Source organism: Cetorhinus maximus, chromosome 34 (genome assembly GCF_964194155.1).
Source record: "Cetorhinus maximus chromosome 34, sCetMax3.hap1.1, whole genome shotgun sequence".
NCBI classification, from domain to species: Eukaryota; Metazoa; Chordata; class Chondrichthyes; order Lamniformes; family Cetorhinidae; genus Cetorhinus; species Cetorhinus maximus.
Window position 1 is genome coordinate 10,684,919 of NC_135912.1, and position 14,042 is coordinate 10,698,960.

The 14,042-nt window shown below is 43.0% G+C and overlaps 1 protein-coding gene across 1 annotated transcript; it reads left to right on the forward strand.

Moving 5' to 3' along the window:
* Nucleotides 1-372: 372 nt before the first annotated feature.
* LOC144671720 (uncharacterized) lies at nt 373-13,501 on the forward strand. The gene is made up of 23 exons (XM_078533732.1): nt 373-392; nt 474-529; nt 1,121-1,213; nt 2,039-2,166; nt 2,930-3,079; nt 3,700-3,777; nt 4,385-4,564; nt 5,091-5,187; nt 5,370-5,590; nt 5,917-6,067; nt 6,569-6,783; nt 7,076-7,190; nt 7,786-7,991; nt 8,079-8,202; nt 8,448-8,617; nt 9,884-9,981; nt 10,695-10,816; nt 10,896-10,931; nt 11,257-11,443; nt 12,189-12,324; nt 12,408-12,495; nt 12,769-12,882; nt 13,352-13,501. The coding sequence occupies exons 1-23, from the start codon at nt 373-375 to the stop codon at nt 13,459-13,461; spliced, it is 2,895 nt and encodes a 964-aa protein (XP_078389858.1). The 3' UTR covers nt 13,462-13,501.
* Nucleotides 13,502-14,042: the final 541 nt, after the last annotated feature.

A 14,042-nucleotide genomic window follows, 5' to 3' on the forward strand; every position in this document is an offset into this window, starting at 1 on the left:
GTGGGCCGAGTGTGAATGAGGTTTCTGTTCGGTCGTACTTGTTTGAATCCATTGGGAGAAGGTAAGATGTTTTGTTGTATTAATTGTACTGGCTTCTGTCAGGTGACATGCCCTCAGAACCACCCCTCCCCCAATCCCCGATTGGTCCAATTGAAGTTGGCCCATTAATGAGGCCTAAACTGAAGGCCTGTGAATTACCTGCTACCCAACACCAAATAGGGAAAGCTCATCATTGGTCAATTGGAGCCTAATGGTTTAAATACCAGTCAAGTGTGTGAGTTCACATTGTGCCTTTGTGGCTGATTTTTTTCCCCTGTTGTGAAGTGGGTAACATTGTGTGGTGGACTGGTTGGTTTGGATTGGGCCAACACCATGAACTCTCAAATTTTAGGGTGAGTGTTTCCTGTTGGCCCTGATCTGCTTTGGCCTGTGATTATAAAATAGTAAATTATTTTTCTCTTTCCCTTAACTAGAGTATTGTTGCTCCTGGCAACATTGAGCACAGAAGTGAAAACAGACCCACCCCCTGGTAAGCTGCTTCCTTTTCTTTCTAGATTCAATATAGCTTGTCCTTGGCTGGATATTTGGCTTGTTCTCTAGGTAATGAGCTATCCCTGAGTTGAGGCATCTTCAAGGGTTCTTCTGAATTTTGGATCTACTTTGTTGTTCCCGAGATGCTTGCCTTAGTTCTGACCTGTATTAGCATCTAACTGTATCCCAGTGAGGAACATTGAATGTTCCTTCATCCTGTGATGATATGTCCTATTTTGACTGAATTCAGGTGATAGAAGAAACCATTCATTTGAGCCTAAACTTCTGAAGTTCAACAAATTCTCCACATTGAACCTGAATTTGCCTGGTTTTAACCTTTCTGTGGAATGCTGCACATATAATTCTGAAGGCCTTATCGAATCATGGTCTTGGGTGTGGATCACTTTGGGATGTTGAGTTGATCTTAATTCCCAATATGTCAGCAAACATACTTCAGACTAAGGTGTTCTAAAACACATTCCCTTATCCCCATCTACACATCAAACCTTTGATCTGACTCTAGATTAGTGAAGGTCCATGAGCTGCCTTGACCAAATGCTAATTATTTTTACATGATCTCTTTCTGAAGGAGCTGTCCAAAGAGAATGCAGAGATCGTTACTTCTACATCTGGATTGATAAGAGCTTTTTGCTTTCCCGAAACTGGAACATTGATGCGAGTGGTAAGCTCGTCCTAAAACTATCCAGCCTGTTAGTGTGATGGTGATCCTGGCTGAATGGCCACCTTGGCATTAATTGATAACTTGCTCTAAATGATGTGTCAAACTGGGGAAGGAAAAGTGACAAGAATTGTGTATGAAAATATCACATCAAGTGAATGAATAGGTACAAAAGATGTCCAGAGCCACTAGAATGTTGGCTGCCTTCTAGAAGAAGATGGAATATGAGGGTAGGAATGGATTTGTGTGGAGTTTGGTAGTTTCACCATCACACCTTGAAGGATATATTGGAGGGGGTGCAGTGTAGATGCCCCAGAATGATTTCGGGGCTGCAAAGGTGACATTACATGGACAGGTGACACAGGCTAGGCTTGCATTCCCTCGAGTTAGAGGTTATTGGGTGAGCTAATCACGGTGATTTAAAAATAATAATAAATGTGCTCTATGATACTCCTCCCCTGATGTGGGAGCTACAGAACCAGGGGGAGGAAATTTAAAACCAAGCTGTTCAGGGGTGATGTCAGGGAGCACTTGTTCACACAGGAACCTTCAGCTGAGGATGAAGGAATAGATTTTCTACACAAGTAATAAGGGTGGGCAAATGAGATTTGTTTAAAAATCAACTGATTATTGAACAATGGAACAGGCTGAATTTGTGATGCTCACTTTAAGTGACATGACCTAAAATCACTAGAATTTTGGTCACTAGCAATTTTAAATACTTTAAACTGTATCCACTGACATAGTTTGGGCACTTGACTGGAAGCAACTCTTTGCCCTTATCCTGTTTATTCCTTATCCTGTTTATTCCATCTCCTTTTTCTCTAGATGATTCTAGAAACAAGTTTCCTCTGACTCCTCAGTTTACAGCCATGTGTGGCTTCACTGTCACCTCCGATAAATGGGGGAATCCAGAGATCCGAGCTTCTTTCCTTGCCTGTTTGGTTCAGAATGATGTGAGTAATGTCTCTTCAGGAGAATAGTGGGGTGGTGGAGCCTCCTGACATGACTACAGGATGGTTGGGCAGTAATAAGAATGTATCTCCTCCATGTAACCCACTCCATCCATTGGGGAGATGGAAGGGCAGAACCCTTTGGTGAAATCCATCCAATGTCCCTCCCTTGAAGGATCATCACACCCTCTAAAGGAAGTGTGAATAACTGGGCAAGTCTAACTGGCTCTAGTTGGGGATATAGATTCCTCTATTTGGATAGTTGGTGGGAGATGCAGGGTTTATTTGAGGGCTATCTAAGCTAGAATCCCCCATGAGGGATTGAAATGACCATTCATAGGAAAAGGACTTGCTTGGTTTTAATTGAGCTGTACCATAATGCACAGGAAAAGGGTCCTGGAGATCATTCTAGAATTTCCCTATCTAGATACTGCAGATGGCCTGCGTGCTGCCCCCCCGCCCCCCCACCACCCCCTGCTTGAACTGCAAGCTGTAAACTGGAGACTATGTTAACGGAACTCTCCATCTAAGATTGTGGTGACATCAATCTGTTATCACATCAATGTGGTTAACTCTGGCTGCCTTCTGAAGTGGTTAGCCACTAGTTACCCTCTCCATCAATGGGATGGGCAATATATATATCAGTAATGCCCGTTCTAGAATCGAAGACAAATCATTTGGTCTTCTAATGGACTGTCCCGAGTTTGTTTAACGAAACCATTTCATGTTGAAGTTTAATTTTCATTCCTCCATGTTTCATCCTTAGAATGATGACACCTTCTCACTCAACATTCATTTAAATATTGAGAACAAGTTCATTCCTGGTCTCTTCTCCACTTACTCTTTCTCCATGACCTGTGGACTTGGATATCAATGGAGTTCCAGGGAAATAGTTTGTGAAGAGAACTATATGGAGGTAATATTCCTGTATAGTATCTTTTGGAATGTCATCTTTCATTACAGCCTGACCTTGTATTAATTAACTTGATCTGTCAGACACAAATTTGACCAAGTCATATTAAATGCTAACCTTTGAGTAACATGAACTAGGTGACCATTAATACATGGGCTACTAGGCCCAACACCATTTTATGCTATCCCTCCATCTCTTTCCCCATGGTGTATTCTTCAATTCCTTAATGTTTATCTAACTTCCACTCTCCCTGTGCTAGAGTTCCACATCTCACCATTCCCTGGGTGAAGTTTTCTCCTGAATCATTATTGAATGTTTACACTAAACAACTTGTCTTCCATTTTGAAGGACCTCTGGTCAGTCTTTCACCTGCCCCAACATGATTGATCTCTCCTGATGGCTGTTAACTCTCCCTCAGGAATGGGCACACCCAGGTTTCCGACAGTGTAGGATTTTCAATCCTTATCAAATTTCTAAATGCCACCCTTGCATCTAGTGAGTGCTGATCTTTGACAGAACCGAACCTTTGGGCATCTTTAAAGTTACAACCATCCGGTTGCCACTGAAAAGAGGCATAGAAACAATGCCTGGTGTTTTGATCACTAGACTTCTCTTTCCTGTAGGTTTCTGTTAGAAGATTATTCCCTGGTATTGCTGAGGAACAAATGGAGATTGAGGACTGGGAAGCAGTTATACCAGCAGTAAGTATCCTTCTCACTATGAGCATGAGGCATGTATAACAACCCACTCATCAATAGCCTTGCTGTGTTCCCTCAATTCCTTACTAAGATTTCAAATTTGAATTCTCTATCATAACTATACTTAGTTTAGATATTAATCAAGCCACATTCTTCAAATTGAAGAGCTTTTAAAATAGATGAGGAACAATTTAAAATTGGCAAGAGCCGGAGGGGAATACACAATTCTTAGCTTAAAAACTGATCTGAAATGCATTGTGTGAAAGGGTTGTTGGTTAATGAAAATTGAAATGCTTCAGAACTTGGGAAGTGACTTGCATTCCACAAGCACCAGACATGTCATGTTTATAGCCAACTAAGTAATTTTGAAGTCTAGTTTCACTAATGTAGGAAACATTGGCTGGCATGCAAAATGCACATGGCAGATGTGGAGAATTCCTGTATTCATGTTTACAGGATTCTTCCCTGGGCATAGTCCTGAGAAAGGAATTTTACTATTGGTTTTCTATCAAAAAATCAGTGAGTTGGTGGTTGGTTTTAAGTGTGATCTGAGTTTGAAAGTGCTGGATCTAAAGTCTAAATCCAGACCAAATCTCTCTTTTCATCCTAGGCTCAAGAGGCCATTACCTCAGTCTGGCAGATTGTATTCCAAGTGGTTGAAGGGGAGATCACACAGCTCAAGACTATGACAACCACAGAAGCTCATGCTCTTGGATATGGTGTTAACACGACTGCTTCGCGAGTTGTGTTCAGAGCCCCTTACAAATCCAATGAATCCAGCATTGTAATGGTAAGTGACATCAGCATAAAGCCCAAACTAGGCCAATGATTATGAACCAGGTTTCTCTCTCTATTGAGCTGCTCAACTGTCGAGAGGTGTGGGAATAAACCAGCTTGCATCCATTCCTGGAATACCACTGATTCCATGTTGATCTAACTAACTACTCCATAAGTCCCCTACCACCACTATATGCTATAACTCCCAATAACAATTGGATAACTTTAATAACTGAGGAAATGTTGGCCCAACCTCCAGGGCAGACCTTGGCTTAACATGTCACCCAAATTGTAGCACTGCTCCTTCTGGACTGGGACTCCCACTTCCAACTTTCTGCTTCGGAGGTGCATGTTGTCCACTGAGCCATGGCACCTGATCCAGTTACTGGAAGTACCAATGGTGGAAATACTGCTTGTAATGAGTGGAGACCATTAACCCTCTCCCTGCTGTATCCATTCTGAACTCTCCAATGCATCTTGCACTCGCTCATTTTAAAGCCTATGAAGTTTAATTGGTCTCCTGTCTCCTCTTATCTCAGATTGACAACATGCCAGTTGAAAGCATTAAGGCAACAGTGTTCTACAAGCAAAGATGGCTGATCCTACTAGTTGACAGCACAATTGCTTGCCCAGTTGGTAAGTTGAGAAGCTCCACATATCACTTAATTTTGGACTATTTGGCTCCTATGATGAATTAAGACATGCATTAGCCAATCCTGGAGTATCACAGTGACAATCCTTTAGTTGTACCAATTTCCTCCCAGCCAGAAGCCTCGGATGTATTTGGAACTGACCAAACTACTTCTCGATTCTTTCAGGTCCCGCATTCTTGAAAAACGACCAGCTGGTCTGGCCCACCCCAAGGATTTTGAATCCTCTGGTATTTCCTGCCAATATAACGGCAGACATGGTGACTATGGGAATTGATGGGCAGTTTCTGGATGATGACACTCTGGCGAAGAGGGGTTATGAGCTGTACATCAACATTTCTGTAATAGCCATTTCTATCCCAGTTGGAGCAGAAGGAGGCTTGACCAAGGTAGGATGTGTCTACCTTGTAACCACTACTCCGTCAATAGTGTTTCTTGAATTACCTTGGTACAAACCTCACTGCTATAAAATTGTTAACCTTCCTTCATATATTATTTTTTTTAACTCCATCTGCATGGTTTTTAAACTTGATGGCCAGCCTTTCAGTTACCTAGGCCTGAAGCTATTATTGCTCAATTAGCCCTTAATGTTCCCAAGCCAATGATCTAGCCCCTTCATGGAATATCAGTAAGCATCACTTGAATCAATGAATGACTACATTAACATGGCATTCCCTCGACAGTAACCATATTAACCCTCTTTCTATCCTCCCAGAGTCATGTAATCAACAACACCTATGGATTCATCTACAACATCCATTTGTTTCTGGAGCATCAATGGCTAGACCATCTACAGGAACTGACTCAGCACAGAATATATCGCCTGGCATCTACTCCCTTCATTCCTAGAGTTCCTAATGTCATTGGTGAGTGTTCCTCCATTGAGCATATGCCTTCCCAGACTCACTGGCTACAGGAGTACTTGAGACACCATGAAGCACATAACCAAGACATCACATTGTCCGTTTGTGGGAGGTTAAGATCACGATTGGGCCAGGACAGTAAGATCCCAGGATCTTCAAGGTAATGTAGTGGGCATTCTCGCATCTAGACAAGTGGTGGGGGGTAGGGGAGGGGTGGTGCTAGGGAGCAGTTGTGGTGACAAATGAAGCTTTTTGGCCAAAAAATATCAGTGCAGCACTTGGTCAATATTGACATGACTCCATTTGTGCTCCAGTCCATGGAATGGTTTAGGGCCCCCAAACTGACTAGTACAATCCACTGGCAACTTCAGAATTGCTCAGTTTCTTGATGGGGACAGGTTAGATTTAAATTGCCCTGACAATCTGCTTCAAAACGAAGTTGAACAATTTAGCTGCCATGTAATATCCTAGAGCTAAAATCCTTTTTTTTTTCCCTTTTTTTAGATACTGACACCACTCATCCCAAGAAACACTTCAATATCACAGTGGGACCCTTCCTTCCTGATGTGGAGCTGGTATCCATTACCGTGGCTAACAGAAATCTCTCTGTAGATGAGCTGAAGAGACATGGCTACAGTATTGACCCTATTGTCTATCCTAATGCTTCTATTGGCTTCACCATAGTGATTGATCTTGGAGCACCTTTCATAAAACAGCAGGTATTTCCTCATGTGGAGGCATGAGTTTCTTATCCTCAACACGAGTTGTTAGCATCAACTATTGTTCCCTTTACCTGTTGTACAAGCTCTTGACTAAAAGCCACTTGCAGCATGGGTGGTATTGACCTGGTGACCTCTGTACACATTCCATTACCATAGCCATGGTGCTTAGGATCTCATTTTGATTGCAGACCATGGCAATTACCAGTGTAGCTTAAATTTGATCCTTGACTCTGTTATTGCAGATCCAACTAACTTTCTGTACAAACTAAAACACTGTTAAATTTCCTAGTATCTCTATGATGACATCAGAAGATACACAATGAATATAACTTTAATCTTCAATGTGATACCAGATGAGGTCTTCACTTTCCCAGTGGTAATAACAGTTGATGTGCATGATGTTGGTGAGTATGTTAGCTTAAACCATGAACGCTACACCTTGTAAGGTTATTCCCTAATCAACAGGAGAATTTGAAGCTACAATTAATGACCTTGAGAAAAGGATAACTTTATGGGTTTTTTTGCCTCAAGTGCTGGATGGATGTGCAAGAGTCACTTATCTCATTCTGTCCACCAACAGGACATGGGGTACATCTTAGCTGTACTTGAGGTGACGGAGTTTCAAGTGATCACTATTCAAAATTGTCCAGTATACTTTGAATCTCATCCAGAATCATAACCTTCCAATGGGCTGCTTCAATCAAAGTGAATGCATGGATTCACTTAATGATGGCTTGAATGTTTCAGTTTGGAGGCTCCTGATCTCTAAATACAAGTCACTAAAAATCCAGGAGAAGCTTCATTACCCAGATCAGTGATAATGAGGAACTATCTATCATAGCTAGGGTTCCCTCCTTTGTTTGGGTGGGGAGAGGGGATAGAAAAAGCTGGATACATGGTGTTGGGGAGGAGCGAATAGGATATGCTGATTGGCAGTAGGCTCATATGGAGGAAATGTCAGGCTGCTGGCCTTCTGTAATGTCTTTGTTCTTTTTTCAGTGCTTCCTGTTATGATGGGCTACTGTGGAGATGCTGCACTCTACCTGCTACTGAAGCACGGCAATCTGGATCACTACTGGCTTCCTTATCTTGCTGATGAGCTGCTTAGTTTTGAACTAGCTCAGGTGTATGGTTACATGACCATGGAAAATGGAACCCACTTTTACCTGGCAGTCCCCCTTTCCTCACCAGGAGTTATTCATGAGGTAACTCTTCAACTTTTCAGTACATAGCACATGTCTAAGACTTGGCTGCACTACATTTAGCTGCATAACAACTCTGAATTTCTTCAGGCACTTTCTCTCAATACATTGCAAGCTAGGATTGACTTCAAATTGAAGGACAACCAGACATTGGAGGTGTACAGTGGCTTCACAGTAAAATGTACCTTCTCCATCCCTCATGAGGAAGTGTTGGGTAAGTGGGCAAGAGCCGGTCTCTCTCCATTCTGCATTCAAATGATGTGTAAATTGTCCAGAAGTCCCTTCTATGAAGCTTCTACTTAGTGTTAAATCTAAAGCCTCCTGGTATGATTTGTGTAATTCCATCTTTCTGTAGAACATGAAATACATCTTATCAGGAGTAGCACCTCTTGCTGCTAACTGTTTATTGCACAATCTGGGTGATGCAAGTCATTGTAACCTAATTTGTGGTTTTTCCAGTGTGCTTTCAAAATGGTACTGTTGCTGTCACTGTCCAGTCCACAGTCACACTTCCAAACATTGATGTTGAGAAACTGGCGCTGAGAGACCCAGCGTGTGGACCCATAGAACAAGATGGAATGAAGGCACTTTTTGTGTTTGATATCAACTCATGTGGAACCATTGGATGGGTAAATTTACCTCTTTGGCAAGTTACTCTTGAAGGGATCCTCAACATGGTTATTGCCATGTGTACTGGCAAGACCCCTTCCCTTAATGGGGAAAGAAGCAAGACGATAATTACCTCACCTGAGTGGGGGCAGTCTCTGGGTTCATTCTCAAGTGAGGTCTTTACTTAAGATAAGTGAGCCAGTTGGATTTTCACCATTGTCACGTCTTCCTGCTTGCCATATTTAACGTCCACTTGACATAGGCTAGCCTAACAACCAAGATGTTAATTCTAATACCATAACTGTCAAACCTTTGGCTTGTCAAGCAGAACAATTAACCTCCTGCCCCAATAGCTTAGCTCCAGTTTACTGCTATACACCAGTATTGGGATGTGGGCATCACAGGCTCAGCCAGCATTTATTGCCTTTGAGGAGGTGGCGGTGCTGGTGAGCTGCCTTGAACTGCTATAGTCCATGAATGTCACTGCTAGAGGGAGTGGATGGGGTGCCAATCGACCAGGCTGTTTTGTCCTGAATGGTATCGAGCTTCTTGAGTTGTTGGAGCTGCAGTTGTCCAGGCGAGTGGAGAGTATTCCACCACAATCTTGATTTTTGTGCCTTGTAGATGGTGGACAGGCTTGGGGGGGGGGTGGGGAGTGAGGTGAGTTACTCTCTGCATCATTCCCAGCCTCTGACCTCTTGTAACCACAGTATTTAAATGGCTAGTCCAGTTTCTGGTCAATGCTGGTGGGGGATTTGGCCATGGGATAATATGAAGGAGTGACTAGTTTGATTCTCTTCTTGGAGATGGTCATTTCCTGGCACAAAAATCACTTCTTGATCCAAGCCTGGATGTTGTCCAGGTTTTTGCTCCATTTTGGACTTGGACCACTTCAGTATCTGAGGAGTCACAAACACAATACTAATGTATAAATTTATAGTTGTCTTACAGGCTGTTCAGTCCCACTATACCAGCATTTGTTCCCTGCACCTTCTACCTCCTCTGCTTCATTTAACCCAATCAGCATGGTCTTCTCTCTAACTACAAGGGAAAATGGCTTTTAGCTGAGCTGTTTGCCTCACTAGTAGCAAGACCATTTTCTTTGGTTAAAAGAAACCTTTTTGCTTGTCTCCCTTGGGTTTGCTTCAGGTAGCTGGGAGAAAGGCTTCCATTCCAAGATACTGGGTCGTCCCTTGGCCTTTATTCTAGAGTATATTTCTTACAGAATAAGCTGCACAGATTTCCTCCTGCTCTCTACATTTAAATGTAGAATTTTTCCTTTCCAGTTCACGAAGGATTTCATCATTTATGAAAATGACATCTCTTACCCAAAAGAGAGAATACCACTTGATCTCCCTGTAATAACCAGAGATCCTGACTACAGGTAGGCTGGTGTTTTGAGTCTAAATAGGTATCTTGCATGGGATCTGGCCATCGCTGGCTAGGCAAGCAGTTAGTGGCATGGGGGAGGTGGTGGTGAGCTGCCTTGAACCACTGCAGTGCCTGTGCTGTAGGTACAGCCACAGTGCTGTTAGGGAGTGTGTTCCAGGATTTTGACCCAGTGACAGTGAAGGAAGAGTGATATATTTCCAAGTCAGGATGGTGAGTGACTTTGGAGAGGAATGTCTGCTGCCATTTGTAAGTGGTAGAGGTCATGGCTTAGAAGGAGGCTCAGTGGGTTGCTACACCATCTTGTGGATGGTACACAGTCAGTGGTGGAGGGAGTGAATGTTTGTGGATGAGGTGCCAATCAAGCAGGTGTTTCATCCTAGATGGTGTCAAGTTTAGTGTTGTGGGAGCTGCACTCATCTAGGCACATGGGGAGTATTCTATCACACTCCTGCCTTGTAGATGCTGGACAGGCTCTGGGGAGTCGGGTGAGTTACCTGCCTGATAGCCACTATATTTATATGGCTAGTTTAGTTCACTACTCCAGCTATTGTATGTGGCAAGGCTATAGGAGATGAATGGTATAATGGAGACTGGATGTTTTGCATGCTAATGCACTTTAATTTAATTGCTTGAGGAGATTGGGATGAGAAACCTTGTACTAGGTGACTTCATTCAGGGCTTGTATGGATTTCTTGTCTCCATTAGACTGACCATCCTGTGTCGTTACCCAATCAATGAGACCCTGAGCATCCGGGCCCGGTTTGGTCACCTCCCTGCAGGATTTGGGCTTCCTGATGACTTGTCTCTAGTCAGGCAAATGCTGGAAAGTAAGTGAAAACCATGATCCAAAGCCTCCAACCTGCCATTTAGATCCTGCTGCATAACACCTTTTCCTTCTCTCTCTAGGTGAAGTTCTGAATCTGCACGCAAGGCTGGCACGAGGTATTGATTCCCAGAAAATTGGGACTGGTACAAGCTTCAATATAGTAATAGTGCCTTTTCTGAGAACAACCTGCACTTATGTAACACCTTGAACAATAAACACCTTAAGGGGTTCGGGCTGGTCAAGTCAATACAATTGTCTGTTAATTGAGGTGAACTCAACACTGCTGCCTGGTTAACTACCAGTAACATGTTCCACTTGATTTTAATTCCTATCTCCTTTCTGCATGGCCTCCATTTAGGGCTATTATTTATTGAAGGAGATTGATCACCAGTTGGAGATCAATACCAATTAGTTATCTCAGTCTCTTCCCTCTTTTGCCAGATCTAACCTACACCAGTTTTTACAAAGATGAAGACTACCCAATACGTGTCCACATGACACAGCCTCTCTATTTTGAGATTGAACTCCACAATGAGAGCTCTAATGCTGAATTGTTCCTGGAAAACTGTTGGGCAACAGGCTCAGTGAAGATGGTGGGACAGCCACAGTGGGACATCATTGTGGATGGGTAAGTGATGTTACAGATAGCAACTACATGGAGCAATGCAGTGGGATCACAATATTAACTGGGTTTTATTTACCGTGTTTAAAAACCTAACTACCACTGCCAGAATCAACAGCTGGATTAAAATGGAGGAGAGGTCCTACTAGATTTGGGAATCTAAATGGGGCCTTGTCAAATGGAGTTCTGGAAACAATGGAAAGCTGGTTAACTTGTCCAGACCACATTATCAGCTGTGGTCATGGACCTAAAATCTCTTCAGGACTCCTGACCTAAACATATACAGTATGCTGTACTGTCCAGTAAGATCATGGCTGATCCAATCACCTGCCTACTCTGTAACCTTTGACCCCTTGATGATCAGACTCTGTCATCGCCTTGCTTCCCCTGCTCTCTCAAATCATGAATTCCAAAGATTTGTGACTAAGAATTTCCTCCTTTTTAAATGAGATGTATTTTGATACTTTGTCCCTCTAGATTCCCCACACTGAGGGAACATCCTCATCACCTACCCTGTCAATCCCCTTAATCTTGCAGCATTAACTCCCATGTTCTTCTCTCCAATGAGAATGAGCTCCAATTTTTGAAACGGGTTAATTTCAGGAGTTGAACCTGCTGAACAGTGAGTTGAACTATATGTCGCTCATTAAATGGGATGTAACTTCCTATTAGCTTATTCTTATTGGACTGATGGTATAATTTAAGCCTTCTCTCAGTCTGCCTTTAGTATAAAGATTTTACTTTTCTCCAGATGTGAGAACCACATGGATACCCACATGACCACCTTCCACCCAGTGATCACCAGGGATGTGAAGAATCCTTCTTCATTGAAGAGGTTTGAAGTCAAAACCCTTGCCTCCAATAATTCTGATGGATTGCAAGGCCTGGTAAGCTTTGAGGAGACAACTGCTGAATAGTCATGGTTATCCTTGCTGGTTGGTGATGGTGTTTTATGGCCTTTCTCTCCTAGGTTTATTTCCATTGTAACGTAGCAGTTTGTGACTTGAGCAATCCAGGTTCTCATTGTGGAAGGAGATGTGCCCCTGGCAAGCGAGGAGGTAAGGTATTCACCACGAGCTGTGCCCCTGAACATCGACTGACTACATATTTAGCACTTCATATCCTGCTACTTGCATTCTATCTTCACTTCCTACCCCCACCACCAAATCAGGATGAATGTGAATAGAAATGGTTAATGCAGTATCCATGATATGTGGCATCCTTTAGCCATTCATCACCTTGAGCTTCTGGCCTGTTGATTTTTAATTACAATCCAGTTGAACAGCCTCCTGTATGACTGCCTGACTCATTGTACATGGTTTTCTCCCCAGGCAGCACCATTAGCCACTCTGCCCAAGAGCTTCACAGTGCTGTATCATCCGGACCTATAAACATCCTCACCCCTGAAATGATCCAGTCTTCAGATCACAAGGAAACCAGTGATGGTAAGTGACCATGTCTCGATTGTTTGGGGTTGCAAGTTGGTGGTAATCCAGTGTGGGGCATGTGGTTGAGGTGAACCAATTTTTGAAGGGGAAGGTTGACTTGAGCTGTAGTAAAAGCTCCAGCCACTGGTGGTTCACTAGCAGCAAACCATTGGGTGTTTAATATCACTCTACAAACGATGGCCATTCTGAGGGATGGATTTTGGGTTCTTGTCTGTACTTGGGTTTTACTGGACTCTTGTCCTTCAGAGTTATAGACACACTCCTGTCAGGACTTGGATTAGTGTGTGGCATTTCATGACTTTCCTCTAGGGTCATTCTCCTCACCACTGGGTCTAGTTTCCCCATAAGAACATGTGATTTTAAACTTCCACAGATGTAGATTAGTCTCGTTCTCTACAATGATTGAATTCAACTTTTCCTGTTGCCTTTAATTTCTGACTGAATTATATCTCTCATCTTGTTCCAGGAACACACAGGAAGTTTCCTTGGATAGTGTTGCTGGCTATTGGTGCAGCTGTGGTGAGCAGTGTCATACTTCTGGCTGTGGTATATACTGTTAAATCCAGATGTGTCTGAATGTGTTGCTAAGTAAATAAAAGTCTAATTAAATCTACAATCTTGGCTGGCTGTCTCCCTGTACTTGTTCCTCAGGCCAATAGTTATCCTTGGCCCAGATCACCTGTTGGAGCTTGCTGTGCACATTGGGGAACATAGCAGCTACGTTGGTGACGACAACATGGCCTGAAATATTGCAAGACAGTTTGGCTGCTGTAATAGCTCCAACTCATGACAATTAGCATGGAGTTGTTTGTGTATTAAGAAACCTTTTTGGGTTTCTCTATTGCCCGATAGTGGGGGACTGGTGTTGGGTTTCTAAGCAGAAGTGAGGCCTGCCTGAAATGGGTGATAAACTTGGAACAGGAGAATTATATGGGACTACAGGGAGAGGACAGTAGGCCAAATAACTTTCATGGTCTAGTGATAATGTTCAGACAATTTTTGTACATTATGCTGCTTTTTTGATAAATATGAACACCAGTTGTCAGAGTTCATGTCGAGCAGGTTCTGTTTCTGGGTAATGTGGATTGCAGACACTGGCAGAGGCTGCCTGCTGATGAATCTACCTGATCCGGGGGCTTTTGGTTAGACAATGCCAC

Excerpts from the sequence above, each read along its gene's own strand:
- LOC144671720 (XM_078533732.1), top strand. The coding sequence starts at position 373 with ATGAACTCTCAAATTTTAGG. Across the intron at positions 2,167-2,929 it reads CCTGTTTGGTTCAGAATGAT|AATGATGACACCTTCTCACT; the intron begins GTGAGTAATGTC and ends TTTCATCCTTAG. Across the intron at positions 10,932-11,256 it reads GCACGCAAGGCTGGCACGAG|ATCTAACCTACACCAGTTTT; the intron begins GTATTGATTCCC and ends CTCTTTTGCCAG.